This window comes from Crocodylus siamensis, chromosome 3 (assembly GCF_052110815.1).
Source record: "Crocodylus siamensis isolate JL-2025a chromosome 3, ASM5211081v1, whole genome shotgun sequence".
In the NCBI taxonomy this organism is placed as follows: Eukaryota; Metazoa; Chordata; order Crocodylia; family Crocodylidae; genus Crocodylus; species Crocodylus siamensis.
Window position 1 is genome coordinate 215,440,549 of NC_143397.1, and position 20,113 is coordinate 215,460,661.

Below are 20,113 nucleotides of genomic sequence, written 5' to 3' on the forward strand. Positions count from 1 at the left end.
TACTGCAGATAACTTGTGTTTGGATGCTTCTTTCCATGTGTATCTGTAGCTACCTGTGTGTGTGTGTGTGTGCATGCATGTACGCTTGCGCACGCGCTTGAGTGCAAAAACATCCACAAATAATAGAGGATTTTTTTGGCTGAGCAAATGATGTTATATGTAAATGTATTGAATGCTACATCAAGAATAAGCATAACTTACCAACAACTGCTTGTATCTCACAGATGTCTATCTGCTGTTTGGTATATGCAAATTGGGAAGGGCTTACTTTGAATCTTTGAGCTGACTTTTTAGGTGAGTCAGTGGCTATAAAGGTCTTGATCCAGAAATACTTGTGGTGTGAATAGGCTTCTATGCTTCAGAACAACTGCAAGCAATGTCTATATGTGGGTACCAGAATGGTTAATAAATAGTCATTCACAGTGCTGAAGAGAAATAGCATTCCTGCCCCTTGTACATTTATTACCTTCTTTGAAAAATATGGAAGGCACAAAAATGGGGTAGGAAAGATGACAGATAATGTCCGAATTATCTTTCCCTTGCATATTTGGTATAAAAATGAGGATCTTAATTTAAGCACTCTCCTTTTTCTTTTTACTATTACTATTGGTTGCTGTAACGTTGAGGTGATATAGCATTTGAAGCTGTGTGAGTGAAATTCATTTCTGCAGGGTTCTGATACAGCATATACAGTGTCCTACCTAAATTGCGACAAGACAAAGAAACGATTTTGTGGGCATTTTGCAGTGGCCTCACCCCTCAGTCCTGATTGGCAGAGAAGCCCCATGGGGGGAGGCAGAAGGGATGAGGGGTCAGCTGCCATCTTGATAGCTGGCTGCTATTTATGTTACCCTGCCTGCCAGCACCTTCCCATTCCCAGCACTGAGGACTGCTGGGTCCTACTGAGGAGCCAGCATTTTATTTTTATTAAGCGTTTTTTGTTGCTGATTTTGCTGATTTCTCAGATTTTGCAGGCAATCCCAGATTTCAGTTTCCAAGAAATCTGCAAAACTGCACATTAAATAAGCCCCTAAGGATATCCTAGTGTTGATCATTTAACTACAAAGCACTTGTGTAATGTCTCAAGTGAAAAAATTAAAAACCTTTACTGGGTCGTATTTTGCAATTGGTTCCCAGGCTCATAAATATTTGGTAGGGTTGGAAGAGACCTGAGCAGATCATCAAGTCTGACCCCCTGCCATGGGCAGGAAAGATTGCTGGGGTCAAATGACCTCAGCTAGGTGATTATCTAGTCTCCTTTTGAAGACCCCCAGGGTAGGAGTGAGCACCACTTCCCTTGGAAGTTGGTTCTAGATCCTAGCTGGCCTGTGAAGTAGTGCCTCCTGATGTCTAGTCTGAACCTACTCTCAGTCAACTTATGGCCATTATTCCTAGTAGTGCTCAGGGGAGCAGGGACTCTCCCATTCCCCGCTGGTCCCCCCTGGTAAGCTTATAGATGACCACCAGATCCCCTCTCAGCCTTCTCTTGTGGAGGCTTAACAGGTTCAGGTCCCATAGCCTCTCCTCATAGGGCCTGCCCTGCTGCCCCCTGACCATGTGAGTTGCCCTCCTCTGGACCCTCTCAATGCTGTCCACATCCCTCCTGAAGTGCGGTGCCCAGAACTGGACACAGTACTCCAACTGCAGCCTGACCAGTGTCGCACAGAGGGGGAGGATCACCTCCTTGGACCTGCTCGTGATGCATCTGTGGATTCATGACAAGGTGCAGTAACCCTTCTTGACCATGTCCTCACATTAATTGGCACATAAAGAATTGCTAGTAATATTTTGGCCATGATATCTCCTGACATTGCAGTTGAAAGACTATCATACAACAAAACAAGACTCATCAAATTAAGACTCAGATCAGACAAAAAGATTATATATTATAAAATCCAAATGGGTGCAAAATCCGGAGATTTAGCACAATTTAACAATAGTAACAGAAATTGGACAAACAGAAGATGTGCTGATATATATGCTCAGTATGGATTATAAAAAGAAATTATAGTTTCATTTAGGATATTATTGTGGTCACATTTGGGTCCCAATCCTACTAACATGTAAACATGCTCTTAGCTTTGTACACATAATTGAATAATTTTACTTAATTCAGCTTCCAGCATGTGCATAAATATTTGCAAAACCAAGGCATTAGGTTTCTGTACACAAGATCAGAATTACTGGTCTCAAAGTTTGAATATTCTGAGTCAAACCCAAAATATAGGATTGACTTAAAATATCACGAGTTTAAAAGAAAAATCTAGGTAGTTTTTGTTTGTCTTCTGGTTTGTTTTTGTTTTGTTTTGTTTTTAAGTTATAGGTTGAAGTTCTGCCAGGGATTGTGAATTGTATTACACAGCCCGTTGCTCGTTATCTCTGACTTCAGTTGACCTGTAAGAACTTTGCAGCTCTTTTTCAGTTGTAGTTTATGGTAACTTGCAGTTAATTACCACAAGTGTTCTTTCTAAAACAAGCGCTTTAGTTAAATATCTCATTACAGAAGACAGAAGGAACAACTACAATAAAACTTATGTAACATGTTTGGGAACTCCATGCATACTGGGGAAATAATGCATAGCAAATACATTCCTCTGAATAGGAGACTGCAAGATTTTCTTCACAGAAGAATCTAAGCTGTTTTCTATGTTGTTGGCAGGGAGAGACTTGTGTAGCTGGGCACTTCCTGGTCATATTAGCATAGTCCAGCCCACACAGAACAACCGCCCAACACCACCTCATTTTACTGTTGGACTGAGTCCAAAAGCATAAGCACTACAGTGAATATAAAGGGGAACATTTCTGGAAGGAGATTCATAAACCAACAAGACTAGATCATTTTTTTACAAGTGCAGAAAATGTTATATTTTATATAAACAGGCTCTCCATTTCACATGACCATTTACTTGACTAAAAGCAAACACATTTAGGAAATATTTTTGTTGAATATAATAAGAGGACAGCTTCAGAAATCTAAGTGATTGTGTTAATCTCTTTCCCTATAGCTTTGAAACTCTAAACTCTCAGAAGAAACCTGGAGACTGACATTGATCAGGGTGATTCTGCAGCTGTAATTTTTTCTGAAGGAGAAACGTTTGGTGGGCTAAAGCATGACAGGGGTAAAAAGGAAAAAGAAAAGTGCAGTGTGCTGGAAGATCCATGCTCTTCGTTGCGAAGATATCAAGCTGTGGTGCCTAAGAAGGTTTCCTATTTTGGAGTGGGCAACCAACTACAATTTAAAGGAAAATTTGATTCCTGATGCCATTTCTGGAATGATGTTGGCAATTCAACAGGTGACACAAGGTACAGTTAATGAAGCTGATTTTCACACTTTAAATAGATTAAGTCAATTTATAGTAGTTTTTTATTTTTGTTGCTTTATTTAGTGTTCTCATGAGGCTTAGGTTAAATAACAAAAAATCAGAAATGCATATTTAATTAGACACAATCTAATGCCAGGTGTAAAAAAGAGGCTTTTACTCCTCATTTTCATAGGTGTGTAAGGGATTTACTAATAAAAAAAGGAATATATATCTATATCTATCTATCTGTGTGTGTGTGTGTGTGTGTGTGTGTGTGTATTCCTTATCAAGGGGGCGAGGGGAGATATATTTCTGATCAACATTTGTGAACAGGAGTTTATCTTTCCTATAGAGCATTCAGAGGATGAATTGGTGCACTGACCTTACAATTAATGAATACTAGAGTTATACAATGTGTTAGCAATTACAGAGAATTTTGTATGAGAGGCTTACTACCGAAACCATCATTGGTTGATGGGATTGGTGTGTGCATTGACATCTTGTGTATTTAAGTTTGCATATTGTTCTAATGAGACATACTATATCATGTTTTCTATTACATCTCTGTATCATTAACATAAAGTAAGGGTGGAGCTTAATTCTCTTTTGGCTGGTTGTAGGTAAGAAACTTTAATCAGTATTTGTCCAGGTGTTGTCACAGATGGAAAGTGAAAACTAATTAATGCTTTTCTTGAAAAATGTAGTCTTATTTCACATCACAGTATTAACTTCTTTAGGTAACTCTTTATACCTGTCTCAGGCAAATTACATAGGCAGTCTCTTGGCTGGCCAAAATAAGCGCTAGCTTCTTGTCTGACTCAGACTGTCTGTATTGTTATTTCTTTACAGTTTCACAAACTAGCTAGCTTTTGCTATCATCCATGCAGCTAAATTATAAGCATTCCTTTAATTGAATTATTCTGGAGCTGGAACCAACTGGTTTATGTAAGTATTTGTGCTTTTAAGGTAATTAGGAACATCTGCATTGGCATGATTTAACTTCAAGAACCTTAATACTACTATAAAGTATCTAATTTCTCTGGTATATTCATATACAGCAATTATAATTAAAATGCTGCTAATAATATGTTAAACTCCAACAAAAATATTGAATTAGAGGCAATTATATAGCACTTATAGTTTTATCCAGCATTTTCTTCATTGAATATGAGTCCTAAAATGGCTTTTAGTTTAGAAACATACTTTAAAAAAACTTAAGTGGTGGCAGAAAATACTCTTTTCCAGATTATTCTGGTTTGTTTTATATAATGTAGAAAGAATACTATTGCTGCTTAAAAACAAGAGAGAAACAACCTCATTTATATTCCCTTTCCTACAGAACACAGTCCCCCCACTAGGAACACCATTTGAGAGTGAAATCTGTGGATTTTTATGATTTTGTCCATACAGCTTGCAAATCTTTTAAATACTAGATTATGTGTATATTCAGATTCTATTTGCACCAAGTCTTCTCATGATGTTGCAATTCTTTTGTTGCCAGGATCATACTTCAATATTTGTCAGAGTGGGATGGCATGGGAAAATAATAATACTAATTGTACACCACAAAGGATGAATAGATCCCAAACCCTATGTTTAAAATTCTGTGTTTCTGGTGTTTTTCTCATGATACAAGAAAGGCTGAAAATGTTAAAGTAAAGTAAAGTTAGAGTAAATTTATAAACCATTGAGAAGTGACATGTGGGACCAACTGTCACCAGGCATTGAACCTGATGGTTTTATGATTCAAAAAGAAGGAAATATTTAAGGGATAATAAAAATAACAGTATACACAACAGCTAGGATAAAGCATTTTTATAAGTGATAGAAGCTCTTATGGCTAGGGACAGAAATTACACGTAAACTGGTATAATGATTGGAAACCAGTTCAAATCTATAACACAACACAAGACAAGTGCACATAACCCGCTTTCAAAATGACTAAAACTGGTTTAAGATAAACCTGGATGGGATGTAGTATTAGAGTTAGGTTAAATTGGTTTATTGAACTTCTGTCCCAGATTCCACCCCCCCCCCCGCACTGATTCAGGTTAACTCACAATCCTTTAGCTTTGTACCTCCCCCACAACATTTGCCCCCCACTTGCAGGGTGGGCAGGCTAGCGTTGGCCCAAGCTGTCTGGTCCAGACCAGCAGGGAGGCATGCTCTAGTGCCCCCTGGCTTTTGGCCTGGGTGACTGCAGGCATGTGGCTGGCTTTCTGCAATCACAAGCAAATGTCTGTTTGCTTGCTTATCGGTTCAATCTACGCAGCTTAGATTAACCTGCAAAGATTGAATCAATTCAGCCTCGGGCTTTTTGTCTGTCTGCACTTAACCCTTGTGTCTGAGCTCATAAACTAGCTCATTAACTTGACAGCAATTAAGGAAAACACTTCTTAACCAGCTGTATTTTTCATAATGGTCCACACTTGAAATTTTTGCATCCTCTTTTAAACCATCTGCAACATTCAGAAATGGGATCATTGTAGCTCACAAAGTAAAGATAATGCTCAAAATAAAGATAATGCTCATAAAACTACTCCCACAGTAGTCTGGAAATCTCTTCTGTTGTACAATAGCAGCTTTTGCTATTTCTGTCTGCCTTATAAAAAAAAAAAGGAGCAAATTAAGAGAAGAAACAATAATGAACATAAGCCAATAGTGTGTTTTGTGTCCTTTAATGCTAAGCTCTATAAAAAGATGGTATAAGTTTCATCTCTGTGCATTTAAAATATACCAGAGCCAAAAAGAGCCAAAAGTTATTTCTCTTGAAATAAACACTGTCTGACCATTCATTTTACAGAGGATCTAACTTTCCTGTTCGTTACCTTTTATTCTTAGAAAGATTTTAAGAGCTACTGTCTAATTTCACAAACTGACCGGCGATTTTGGACATCCAGCATTTGGGTACCCACATGAGCCACCTTAAAGATAACTGATATTTAGAGGACAGATGTCCTATACTGTTTTAAATGGGCTACAGCTGGAAACTTGAAAATCAATGACTCATACTTAACAGTTTTGAAAATATTGGCTTAAATCTTTAAGCCCAGCTTGTGTACTAGAGTGTATGCATTGATGTGACAGCCAGAACTTAGGAAGGAATGGCTTTAAGGAGGGTTTTCCCTCCAAATGTTTATTTTCTTTTGCATGCAGCTTAAATTCAGAGTGGGTTGGCTTGGCAAAAACCAGGATGGGGCATGGGAAAAAGCACTAATAAAACATAAAGAACAGCATCATTAGTACTGTTGGCTCTGTGCCATCCATACCCTTTCTCCAGTGTCAGAATATAGTTGCAAAGAGGGAGTGTTGTGTAGACTGACCTTTTGGAAACACTAACTTGTAATAGGGACCAATTTAGCCCATTTCCCCCAAAATTAAGAGAGGCAGAAAAGGATCTTAGGCCTCCTTTTTTCACCTCCAAAATTCCAGTATTCAAAATCTGGCACATGTTATGTTTCTGGTGCAAATAAAGTTTTAATCATGCCAGAAATAGCAACTGGCCACGCATTCATAGAATTTATGGCACCAGAGAAATCACAAACCAGCCACAAAGATATTACTCAAAAATATATAGTATCTTTGTGGTTCATTTGTATGGCACCATAACTTACCAAAGGCTTGAACCCCAGAGTGGTTCCTGATCAGCTGAATGTCAGCTAGGGGGGATGACCCTGGGACTTGAGCCCTGGAGCCATCCCTGCTGACCAACAGTAGACGGGAGTGGCCCTGGAGCTTGAAGTCTAGAGCTGTCAGCAGATTATTTGCTGGCAGAGACCAATTCAAGGCTCAAATCTCAGGGAAGTTCCTGCCAGCTAATGTCAGATCACAGCTGCCCCAGGACTCGGGGCCTGGGGCTCAAACCCCGGGGCCATCCCGGTCAGCCAGTTGTTGGCTGACAGGGACAGCTCTAGGGCTTGAATCCCAGGGCGGTCCCTTTCAGCTCACAGGGGATCGCAACAGCTGTGGAACTCGAACTCCAGCGCTGTCCTGATCAGTTTATCATCAGCTGGCAGGGACCACCCTTGGGCTCTCATCTTGGGATGTTCTCTGCCAGTTGACTGTAGATCAGGTTTGCCTCAGGACTCAAGCTCCAGGACAGATTCAAGCTACCAAAGATCAGCAGTAGCTTTAGCCTTTTGGTTAAGTCTCAATAAAGAACACTTGTGTTTTATCTTCAGTGTCAGAAAATCATAATCAGCAAGCCTTTGAAAGATTTGACCATAATCTGGTAATTTTTTTCAAGTTGATTAAAATTTGTTCTAATTTAGTTTTTTTCCTGTGTCAGCTCAGGACCAAGAGATGTGCCCAGAATGTAGATCACACTGGCATGGAACAAACATTCAAAGATTTAAAGGCAAGAAAGAAGGCTCTTCTCTTCACTTATACCATCTTGCCAGTCAGTACATCATTGCATTCTTGGTATTTCTCAAGTTCAGGTGCAGCCCTCGATTTTTCTGACACAATTTGGGGAAGTGTACAGGCTAAGCTGGTCTGTCCCCCAAGACTTATGGGAGCCAGTGGGATTCCAGAACACTCCGGGGGATATTCATGCTTACCTTAATGGCCTGGTCAATTTGTGGAATAGTATACTGACCTGTACACAATGGCACTCAGGAGTCCACTCCCATCACAGCAGTAGTACAGATCTCCCAGGTACCAGGGGGAGCTGAAGTGGAGGTGGGCGGATGGGGAGGAGGGCAGCTGAAGTGCCGTGACTCTTGACCTGTGTCAAATCTGACTGATTGTGACATGGGTTGTTCTTACAAGACCAAAGTGTGGCAGTGGGTAACAAAGAAGCTTCTTTTCTCCACTGATATTGAATTGGTAAAATGCCAGCTGACAGAGCTCTTACAGGTGATGAATGGCCTGGTTAATCTTGGTTGTGTGTGCCCAGAAACTGAGTCTCCTGCAGTCTGCTGTGATGAATTTGCCACCTAGTTTACAGACAAAATGGTCTCCATCTGGCACAACTTAGGAATTGCCACTTTTGCTGCAGAGTCAGGGTTGGAGAGGCTTGGTCTTGTCCAGTTTATGTGGATTAGTTTGGTTGCTGTCATCTACTGATGCAGAGGATGTGTTTGGGGGATTGTGGATGATGAACTGTGAACTGGACCTGTTCCTATCTTGTCTTGTAAGAGCCAGCTGGGGGAGACTGGGGCTATTGCTGGTAGGGGTTGTCAGTGCCTCCCTTTGGGAGGGCAGCAAGCTGAATTTTCTTGGGTCAGCAGCCTTTGATACAGATGACCATAAGGTGCTGATAAAGTGTTTCTGTGATCTGGATTCACCAGACTTCTCTACACTGATTCTGTTCTTTCCTGGTAGGGAAGTTCCACAGGATGGTGATGAGTGAGTGTTTGTCATCCCCTTAGGACTTTGCCTGTGGGGTCCTATAGGGCTCCATCTTATCATCACTCTTGTTTAATCTGTATATGAGGCCACTGGGTGAAAATATTCAGATGTTCAGGCTGAGGTGCCATTAGTATACAGATGATGCTCAGCTTTCTGTCTCTCATCTAGACTGGGCTCCGCAGTTTTAGTATTTTGCCAATGCCTGGCAACAGTGAGGGATTCAATGCAAATGAACCAACTGAAGCTGAATTCAGGCAGGACAGTAGTGATGGGTGGGACCATCACTGATGTGGGAGTCAGCTTCCCATTGTCACTTAGGTTCACAGCTTTGGGGTGCTGCTAGATCAGGGGTGGACAAAATGTGGCCTGCCAGGCCATTCTATCTGTCCCGCGGGACCCCTAAAAAATTGCCAAACCTCAGTAAATGGCCCGCCCAAAATAACTGCCTGTCCTAGATCATCTGCTGCACCTGGATCATCTGCTGCACCTGGATCATCAGCTGGCAGCAGTGGCTAGGAGTGCCTCACTGGTGAGAAGGCTGTTACCCTTTGGTTAGGTTTGACTCTGGCCATCATCATCCATACTTTCACAACTCTACATGAGGCTGCCCTTGATAATTACTCAGAAGGTGCAGCTGGTGCATAATGTGGCAGCCTACCTTCCGATAAAAGTGTATCACCAGAAGCACATAATTTGAGTATTCCAGAGTCTGCATGGGCTCCCAGTTGCTTTCCGGGGCAATTCAGCTTGCTGGTTTTGACCTACAAGGACTTAAGTGGGCTAAGCTGTATGTACCTAAGGGACTACCTTCTCTCTTATGCCCTGTCATGATCCCCAAGATCAGATGGTACTAACCAAGTTCATGTGGCAAATATATGTGGGAAGTAATTCTTGGTAGTTGCTCCTCAGCTTTGGAACTCCCTCCCCTTTAAAGCCTGCCAAAGCCCAAGCCTGGATATTTGGCTATCCTTAATGTTTCATAAAACTCTCCAGCAGGCAATATATAGAGTCATAAATCACAGCCAACACCTGCCCCCTGTGGAGTATAATACTGTCAGCAAATTATTGATTGTTTGCTTCAAGTACTGTTCAAACTAGTTTAGAACATTCCCAATCATGCACAATAAATCACACAAGCAATGCAATGTAAACTACTGATCAGCAGCAGGATTACATTCTGTTGGTAGATGAAATATTACAAACAAGGACATGCATCCTTTGGCAACTGTGGCATTCACATATATTGTTTATGACTTTGAGGAGATCAAAACAACACACCATTTACCAAAACCAAACAGGTTTATAGAGCAGCATTCTTTGAGACTTCCTGGGATTGAATTTCTGCCACTTTCCATAGCACAAAATTGACAGATTTAATGTAGGGATAAGGCTAAGTAAGGTACATACCCTACAGCCTAATTAACTGGTTCAGCTGAACCTCATGAACTAACCAGGGCCAGCTGAGTCCTGGCCTGTAGGGATAGGCTAAGTGAAGCTCCTGCCTTACAGCCTGATTAACTGGGATAGCTGAACCTAAACCAGGGCCAGCTGAGCCCTTCCCACTGATTGGTCCTGGGTGTGTTTTTAAGGAACTCCTCCAGCACCTGACCTTAGCTGCACTGATCTTCAGGCTTTAAGTAGCTCCTGTCCTGGCAGCTTCTCTGGATTCTGTCTTGGCATCCTTGGTTGTGCATCCAGCCCCTCAGACTTTAGATTTCATCTTGGCCTCAGCTTGCTTCCTGACCCTTGATTCTGGTTAATCCTCTGGCTTAGTATCTGGTTCCTGATTCTTGGCTTCTGAGCCCACCCCCTGCAATTCTTGGTCTCGCTCCTTACTCTATGTACTAGGCTGGAAACCCTGCTGGACCACGACATTTAGAAGCTGTTTGCAATTCACAAATCTGAAAAAAGGTTACATAAGGATTTTGGGTAACACAAGTCTCACCACTACCCTTTTTTCAAAGCATGGAATCATTTGCTTCTTACTTGCTTATCTCCTTGAAGATTGGGGAAAAAAGAATTGAAGCAAACTTTGCTGGGCAAGAATCTGACCCATAGGTTATGGGGAGAAGCTCATCTGTTACCATAGCTCTAAATCTTAGAGTTGGCTTAAAATTCTTGGAGGAAGCCAAGGCATTTGAGAATTCATGATCTGGCAAAAACTTATTTAATTTGTCAGGGTTTCTCAAAAATCTGGTACTTAGAAACACAAACAATACTTCTCTCCAATCTTGAAAAAATGTTCACTGACTTCATTCACTTCTCTAGCTGTGTTGCATCACCCTTTTCTCTTTCCATTGCCAAATTAATTGAGTGACTTATGTGCAGTTGTTTTCTGGAGTTCCTCTTCTCTGTTTCCATCCCAGACCCTGTTCATTTTCATCCCTGGCATTCCTGTGGAACAAACCTTTAATGACCTCTTTGTAGCCAGAATTCAGAATAAGTAATCCTAATCCTCCTTTACCAGTTATCCCCCTTTCACAGCATTAATCATGCTCTTGGCATTTTTCCTCTCGTAGCTTTTGTGACTTTGTCTTCTTCCACTTCTTCTTTGTCTCAATTGTTTCTTTGGAAGATCTTCCTTATTCCCCTTTGACTCTGCAGGAATACCGTAGACCTCTGTCCTGGGTTCCCATTTCTTCTTCCTCTATACATTACCTCTGGGTAGCCTCATTCCCAAATACAGTTTTAACTGCCATTTCTGTCCACTCGGAGATCTCTATTCCAAGCCTGTCTTCTTCTGACTTCGTACATGATCTGGCACAAGTGAGGGTTCTGTTCCTTGACCAGAGCTCTTGTGTAGTAAGGGAACATAAGTAATAATATTATTATATATTTAATAATTATTATAGTAGTTTTTGTGGTTGCTGTTTCTCTACAAATGTCATATCTGGGGCTACATGACTAAAACTGTCAGTGAAACTCAAGAGGGATGTCAGTCAGATAATTCTTTGGCCCTTAACATGCATGGCTAATGACAACATTTTAAATAAAATCCTGTTCTTAGTAAAGTCCTGATCTAAAACAGATGACTACTCTTCACATTTCCATTACTGTCTCATAGAAAGACCAAATAAAATTTGAATGATCCAACTTGTATTCATTGACATGTCACAAATCTATCTTAACATTCAAGATCAAATCTTGGATGTTCATTTAATCATGCAGATGGCTTCAGCCCCTGACAAATTAATAACCAAGCTCTCTCTCGAGGTTCTGCAAACCATAATCTTCTGCTACCTTTTACTGAAAGCAGGAGTGTCTGAGGCTATATGTATGACTTCTTCTGTTGTCTTATGATGATAATACTGTGTAGTTCTGTGATAGCTGAGAGTTGTCTATGTGATGTAGGTACTTGCTGAACCCTCTGTTAGGATTAGACCAGGTGTTTCTTGTTTGTTTATGCATTGTGATCTGTATGTTGCTGCTAAGAGCTTAATTAAAGTAAAAGATTAGTGAGGCCTTGTAAGATTAGTGAGGCCTTGAAAGTAGTAAGGCCTTGTATGTAGTGATGCAGTTAAAATTAACCTTATCAGAAAAATGCAAAGGCTTGTACTGCTATTGAGCAGTCATAAGAAAAGTTCATAGTGCGAGAGTGTGAGTGGCTGTGAGTCAACAGCGTAGCTCAGAAGTTATAAATTGGCTAGCACATCCGGAAATCAGCAGAAGGAAGATGCAGCATTGTGAAAGAATGTACTAATTTAAAGATTAGCTGCTGACCTGGATTCGCTGGGCCTGTGGATCTCGAGGAGCCTGAGAACTGAATACCAGGGTCCTTTCTGGTACCCCTCAGACAGTGCAGATCAGGAACGCCTGACTTCACTGAGCTTTATAGAAGAGGAACTTGTTGTACATCAGGGATCAGAGGGGACTGCCGATAAGTTGCCAACGCGGATTGTTATTGTCTGTCATTGTCTTGTTATACTATGTGTAGCTATGTGTTTGTTAAGTCAATAAATTTTTCTTATCTTTTTACTTCCAACCACTCTCTCAATCGTGAACCCTCCCATTGGCGGCTGGGACAACTTCCTATTCCAGGATCTCAAATCTGTTTACAAGCATTCACTCTAACATGAGTGATTTACAGACAGGGTGGTTAATAGATATGGGAATAGCAGAAGTAAACCTCCAAGGACTTAATGCATGTGGGTTAGGGTGAGGAGAACCAGGTAATCTCCTTTTGTTATATTTGCAAGAACTGGGGCATTAAATTAAAAGTCTAAGGAATCTATCAAGTGAGAGGTGGTAATGCATATATCAAGAATAACAAATATGTTGCCTAGAAATTAAGAAGTGGTCCGGTGGTCTGGCCTCAATATGCAAGATTTTAGAACAATTTTTGAAGGAAAGAATAATTAAAGACTTGGAGTTAATGGAAAATACAACATGAAATGGCCACGCATAAGCCATTCCAGGAAAACCTGATTTCGTTCTTTGATAACACAACTGATTTTCTAGCCTGGAATGGAAGTATGGGAAGTGTGTGTGACAGATAAGGAGGGGACAGGTAGCAGATTGGGCGCATGAATGGGATTAGAGTGGCAATCAAGGAGGGTGCCAGTGTAAGGGACCGGGGCATAGGCTTCTTGCCATATAGTCCAGTGCATAGCATTGGGGCTGGTTCATTGTTGATGGATGGGCCTGGAAGCTGGGCTTGGGGTTTGTGGGGGTTCTTAGCTTGGGGAGTCTTGGGGCCCAAGCTTAGGGGTGAGCACCTTTGCACACTGGGCTAGCTAGGCCCCAAGACACCCCAAGCTACTGCCATGAAGGAGTACTACCTTGCCCAGGCAATGAGGCTGGCTTATTCCCTCCAGTCCTGCTTTCCCACCTCCCTGCCCATACTCCCCAACCACAGGCCTTGGCCCCAGTCTTCATCTGACTTAAGTTACTTTGGAGACTGGCCATGTGGCCCCCATTTCCCCTCTTCCATCCTTGGCCAACAATTGATACCAGGTGGTCACTGGGGCTATAGGGATGCCCCATGGGTGCACTGTGTGCATGCCTCCCCACATTACTGCTACCAGGGCTCTCGTGATGCTGCCACCCCTCCCCCTGCCCCACAGGGTAACAGGATGGCAAGCAAGGAGTGTGGTTCTCTGACATGTACAGAAGGGGCAGCCTTTCCCTTTCCAGGGGAGGCAGGGAACACTACTAGCATTCCTGTTGCACCCCAACAGGGAGGGAGACCCATCAAAACATGGCAGCTAAGCTTTGATGATGACCTGACTCAACTACCCAATGGTACAGTCAGAACAGCCCACCATGGAGATGCACCCCTTAAGTTCCAAGGAGGCCCCATGCCAGGCTGGGTAAGGCACAGTGCGCGTGCCACAGAACTCAGGCACCAGGGGAGGTGGTAGCCAGCTCACTATCTAGGCCATGGTTTTGTTTTGTAGTTTGTACCATGTTTTGCTGTTTGCACTCTAGTTTGCAACTTGCACATTAGCAAGGGATGTTTATTGGAAAAAAATGAAATTTTGCACTTTCTGTACATATTCACACTGAGCTCCTTGTGCACTTCCTGCGCACATACCCTCTCTAGGTCGAGGCTCCAAATGCACCTCATATGTTCCCCACACTCCCAGCCTGCTTGTGTAGCTCGTCCCTTCCCCCCCACCCCACTCTAGCAGCTCAAAATCTTCACTCCCACTTATGATATCTTCATGGCTGTGCTGGTTTCTTTCCCAGCAGACACAGCCTGTACACACATCCTCCCTCCCTCTTCCCCTACTCTGTGGTGGTAACTATGGTGGGAGGCTGTTCCTGCTATGGGGCATGAACTGTAAGCACAATGCCAGCAATTTGTAAGTCATCCAGGACATATCTGGAGAGACTGCCCTCCCTCAGGTTCAGGACAGGAATGCACCAGTAAGCACACTGGCTACTGCCAGTCGATCCCCATGCCCCCAGCCCATGCCAGAGTAGGCCAGGTCCCAAACCAGGGGTGGGCAATTATTTCAGAGGACCACTTACTGAGTTTTGGCAAGCTGTTGAGGGCTGCATAGGTATCTCTGCCCAGTGGAGAGGCTCTGTTTCCACACACCCACCCCTCTGCCCCCCAGCCACAGTTCCCAGCGTGGTGAAAAGCAGGATAGCCCCAAGCTCCTGGCTGCAGCTTTGGGAGGGAATTGAGCCTCTCTGCCACATGGATAGGGCCTGGCCCCACCCAGACCTATGTCCACAAGTTTGGAGGGGGGCCATCTTCATGGCAGAGAGGGTCAATTCCCTTGTCCAGTCATGGAGGATGGAGACAGAGCCTTTTCTGTCTCTTCTCTGTGACAGCTCAGGAGTAAGGCTGAGCTCATGCTCAGCTGGAGCAGACAAGCACCAGCTAAGGGTAGCACGCTTCCCAGTGAGGCACCCCGAGATGCTGGTGGAATGCAACCTAAAGGGCCTAATGCTCTAAGCCGGGGAGGGCAATTATTTCAGCTGGAGGGCCACTTAATGAGTTTTGGTGAGCTGTTGAGGGCCGCAATTGTGGCCCTGCCCCTTGACAGGTGACCTGCTGATTACAACTCAGAATACAGACCCAAAGATATTACTGACTTTATACACTTCATCCTCACACACAACAATTTCACTTTTAATAACGAACACGTCCTTTGGACAATGGGAACAGCTATGGGCACAAAAATGGCCCCACAGTATACCAACCTTTTTATGAGTCACCTGAAAGAAGACTTCCTCAAGAATTGCACCATCAAACCCTTGTTGTACTTAAGATATATCGATGACATCTTCATCATTTGGACTAAACACCTGCAATCTCTGATTGAGTTCCATCAGAAATTCAGCAATCACCATCCCTCCATCTGACTTTCTCTAGAGTACTCCAGCACCCACATCTTCTTTTTCGACATGATGATCAGTATCCAGAATGATAAAATACAGACCATGTTATACAAATAACCCACAGACCAACATACATATTTGCACAGAACCAGCAATCACCCTAAACACACCAAAAAAGCTGTAATATACAGCCAAGCCCTCAGATACCACTGAATTTACACTGAAGAGAACACCTGGGATTGCCACCTCACCAATCTTAAAAAGGCTTTCACCCAACAAGGACACTCCTCCAGAGAGATAGATCACATGTTTGAAAGAGCCACCCAGATACCACGTGAAGAACTGCTGCAGTACAGAAGAAACCCCCCCCACAAATCACACACTGCTTGTTATGATATCACCCCTCCCTCAAACCCGTACAGAAAATCCTCAAATAATTGTAACCCATACTAGAAAGAACCCTATTCTTAAAGAGATCTTCCCAGAGCCACCCATCCTAGTTTTGAAACAAGCACCGAACCTCGCTAATCTCATCACCAGAAGCAAACTTCTTCAGGCCCAGAACACACCAAATGGATCCAGACTATGCAATGACAAGAAATGCAAAATCTCCACCACCCCTACAATTACTACACCCTACAACAGAGCCATCAGCATTCCCAGATCTTACAGCTGCACCTCCAGAAATGTAATATATCTCATCCAATGCACCAAATGCCTCGATGGAAAATACGTAGGAGAGACCAAAGAACAACTGCGCACCAGAATGAATGCACACCGGAAATCTGTCAAAGACAGGAATACCCAATTACCTGTGGGGGCACATTTCTCACAAGAAAACCACTCTCTCTCCAATCTCTCAGTCCTGATCCTCATAGGAAACTCACAAAACACTTCCCAGAGACAAGCCTATGAACTCCACTTCATCAACTTCTCAGATACTAAAAATCATGGACTAAATTTAGACATTGGATTTATGACACATTATAACCTGCCTGACACCTGACTTCTCAGGTACTTCTCCACTATTCATCCTCCTTCTCTCTCCACCTGCCCAGCCAGTCTCTCAGCCATTGACTCTACATCTTCACTGACTGCCTATTTTGTATGCATACCAGCCCAGCCTCTGGCTTTTTTACTTTTCATTCCATTCAGGAAGAGCACACACCAACTGCTGAAACTGGGTCCTACTGGGGACAGGCAGGTAGGCAGGAGCAGAGAAATACTAATTTTCTAAAATTTTTAGGGGCCCCATGGCTTGGTGGGTTGGATCCAGCCCATGGGCCATATTTTGTCTGCCCCTGCCCTAGGGGCCAGGACAAAAAGGGTGCCTGTACACAAGCATGGAGGCTGGTTTGACACACTGGAATTCCAGCATGTTGGAGCAGATACTATTAATCGAGTTAGCTGGAGCATGGTAGTTATTGCATGCCAGCAGCCTGCATCTCATGTATCAGTGTCCCCGTGCTTAAAAATGAGCTTCTTGAATGAGCTTTAATTCAAGTGCCCCCACAACCATTTTTGAGCATGGGGATGCTGATACACAAGATACTGCAGTGCTTTAATTAGAGCATCTCTCAGAGCTGTTCTAATTAAAGAGCTGTCATCCGCACTCAGAGCATTTGTAAAAGTTCCCAGAGGTATTTGGCTATTCCAAATTAAAATTATATAATAATGTTGTGTGCATGTTACTTGGGTCTATTTGACAAAGAAAATGAATATCATGAGATGCAAAAGGTAAGAAAGCCTCCATTATACCAGTTAGCTTTTTGTTCTCCCACTTGTGCCTTGTTGTTGCAACAACACAATTACTGTTTAAGTGTCAGAGTTTGATTCTCTTAGGCCGTGTCTACACAAGTGGTGGACTGTGCAGTTGTTTTTGAGCAGTCATTAAGTACTTACATAACTAAATACTAAATGATGGTGCAGTAACCGGCATTACTGCACAATAATATCTCTATGTTTTTTTTTCTGACACTACTGTGTAGTAGCAATGAGCTACTGCATGGTAACTTGTGACTACTGTGCAGTGGCATCATGTGACGGTTAGCGCCCCCCAATGCTACTATGCAGTATTGTCTTGTGTAGACACAGCCTTAGTTACCTTTCTTCTTGCTTTTGGTATGGCAGTGATTTCATAGACATTTCATAGACATTAGGGCTGCAAGGGACCTTGGACGATCATCAAGTCCAGCCCCCTAAAAAAATGAAGGGAAAAATCATGACAATTTGTAACAAAAGTTTTCTGTTTTTTGTTAAGTTTTATTTTTGGTGGTATTTTCCAACCAGTTCTTGTTTGCAAGCATTCGCTACACCAGAACTTGGTAATATTCATCCACATCATCCCAGTTGTGTTCTGCAAGCCAGTCATATAATTTGAATTGCCACCCTAGGACATTCCATTTGAACAAAAACACTTAAAAATGACATGCCTGGTACATGCAGCAGTGCTGGAAGGACACGTTGACATGCTTTGCTTGCATGAAGTTAAGTAGTTAATAGGAGACCACCAGTACCTGGGGGAACGTTTGTTCACCAGAGCGCCCCAAGGGATGACAAGGTTGAATGGTTATAAACTACTGCAAGACTGTTTTAGGCTGGACATAAGGAAGAATTTTTTCACTGTTCAAGCCCCCAAGGTCTGGAACAGCCTGCCATCGGAGGTGGTCAGAAGCAAGGGGCGGGACTTCTGGTCCCAAGATGGTGACCAGGGGCAGGGCACCTGTCAAGCGGCGGGACTACCCATGCAGCTCTTCACAGCTTGGCCCACCCCTGATCTAGATGTTGCCAGCTCTTAGCAGAGGGTGTTTTGCCAGCTAGAAGAATCATACCCTTGTCTGGTTATGCCTTGAAAATCTCCCCCCACTTCCTTGGAAGAGGCCTGCCTGTGTGGTCAAATGCTCTGAAATCACAGTTATAGCAGACAATAAAAGATGACAAAAATATGTATTGTATAAATAAGAGCATACATAAAAAATCGCTAAGAGATACAGACAAACAAAAGGAAATATCAGAACAATAATCTACAGAGATATAAGAATAAACAAAAGGAAATATCAGAACAATCTGATTTTGCCCTGTATCTTAAGCCTAAGAACGCAGGTTCTATTCAGCTCAACAGGTTAGAAAGCAGCTTCTGCCTTCGAACTTTATCAGCGCTTCCTGCAAATTCTTTTGTCAGTCTACTTCATTCACCCTCGCTGGGACCCTAAAGTAAGTTGCTATACCTGGGAATAAACTTAGGGCCAAAACTTGCAAGCCTTAAGTATAATTTCTTATGTGGTCATTTATTTATGTCATTCATTGGATTCTTGGGGAGCCTATACTATGCATATAGCTTCCTTCCCCCAAAGTGTGTGCGTTTACCAGATTAGAAATCTCTCCTGTTCTAATTAGGACCAGGAGAATATTTGCATTCTTTTGGGCATATTCAAAAGATACTGCTCTCACTAAATTTCTCCAGTGTAAGAAATGTCCTTCCTTGAATAAACAGGTGTTATTCTTATGGATCCCTTCTTTTAAAATGGTGGAATACACGAGAAGAGCAAGAGACATGGAATATGTGAAAGGCATGCCATCCAGAGGAGAGGGGGAGTGCAAATCATCCATAAAAGTCCAGGCAAAGATTAAACCTGTGGGATTGCTCATACCAGCTAAGAAGACCTACAGATTCCCCCAGAAAAATATCTGAGTGACTGGCTAAAGACTCTGTCCTCAGGATTACATAAGACTTATGCAAAGTTTCAGTTGTATCTTGACTTAGGCTAAGTTGTATGTCACTGCTTTGTCTTATTTTGTTGCATCTTAGCTTAGGCATAGTTTTTCTGTTGTTTCTTTGTCTTATTCTTGAAATTGCAAATTGCTGTGCTCAAGAAATGTTCTCTGCAGAAAACAGACTATCCAAGCCATTTTATATGACTTCAGTACCACCACCTGAATTCTAATACTGAAGTACAGTAACAGATTTGGCATCCCTAGGTGGACAAGTCCAACTGAAGCTGCTTGGGCTGAGAATGGTTACTGTGCACAGCACCAATAAAACCTTTTTGCAAAACCTTTTCTGCAGGGTCACTTACTTGAGGGTTGCAAAACCACTCAAATTAGCTCAATGATAGGAAAAAAACTGTTGGAGCTATAAAAGGGAGTGGTAGGCACAACTGCTATGGGTTTTGGGGATAAAGATGCATTCTGTGGACCATTCTGCATTCCATATTATTGTGCAAACAGTGGTCCTCTTGGGTGGCTTCAGCAAGGAAGCTATGTTGAGATGAAAAAAGCAGAACGTGGACGAGGCTTCAAAAATTTTTGTTTATAGTAGCCTAAGGATTAACAAGGAAGTTAGCTCAGGAGAAAGTCGGATTTTGAGAGATGAAACTTGTAGACAGGCTGAAGGAATGTGCTTAGAAGGAAGAGTGCTGGAACTCCCACCTCTGGGTGTTATGAGGATGCTAGAGATGGCTGTGAAATTGGGCAGCAGGCTTTAAAAGGTAACCAGGAAGGGAAGAATAAAGAAAGGCGAGTTGATCCCCTCAGACTGAAAGTGGGGCGTAGAAGGCTGAAGTAGAGAATAAATCTGAGTGAAACCAAGGGAGACCTTTGGCCCCCCCTTGAAAAAAGTAAAACTGGTCCCTTGTTATCACTAACTACAACAGCTAAGCTGTATCTGC

General features: G+C 42.6%; 1 protein-coding gene across 6 annotated transcripts in view; it reads left to right on the plus strand.

The window, feature by feature from the left end:
- SLC26A7 (solute carrier family 26 member 7) overlaps positions 1–20,113 on the plus strand; it is a 182,509-nt gene that overhangs the window by 12,273 nt on the left and 150,123 nt on the right. For 5 of the 6 annotated variants that reach the window (XM_090040306.1, XM_090040307.1, XM_090040303.1 and 2 more), the window contains exon 1: positions 2,779–3,303. In XM_090040306.1, the coding sequence (XP_089896432.1) occupies positions 3,111–3,303 (193 nt within the window). In that variant the 5' untranslated portion in view covers positions 2,779–3,110. Of the gene's footprint in view, positions 1–2,778; positions 3,304–20,113 lie in introns of those variants that run through there. The other variant, XM_090040304.1, reaches the window with a different exon arrangement.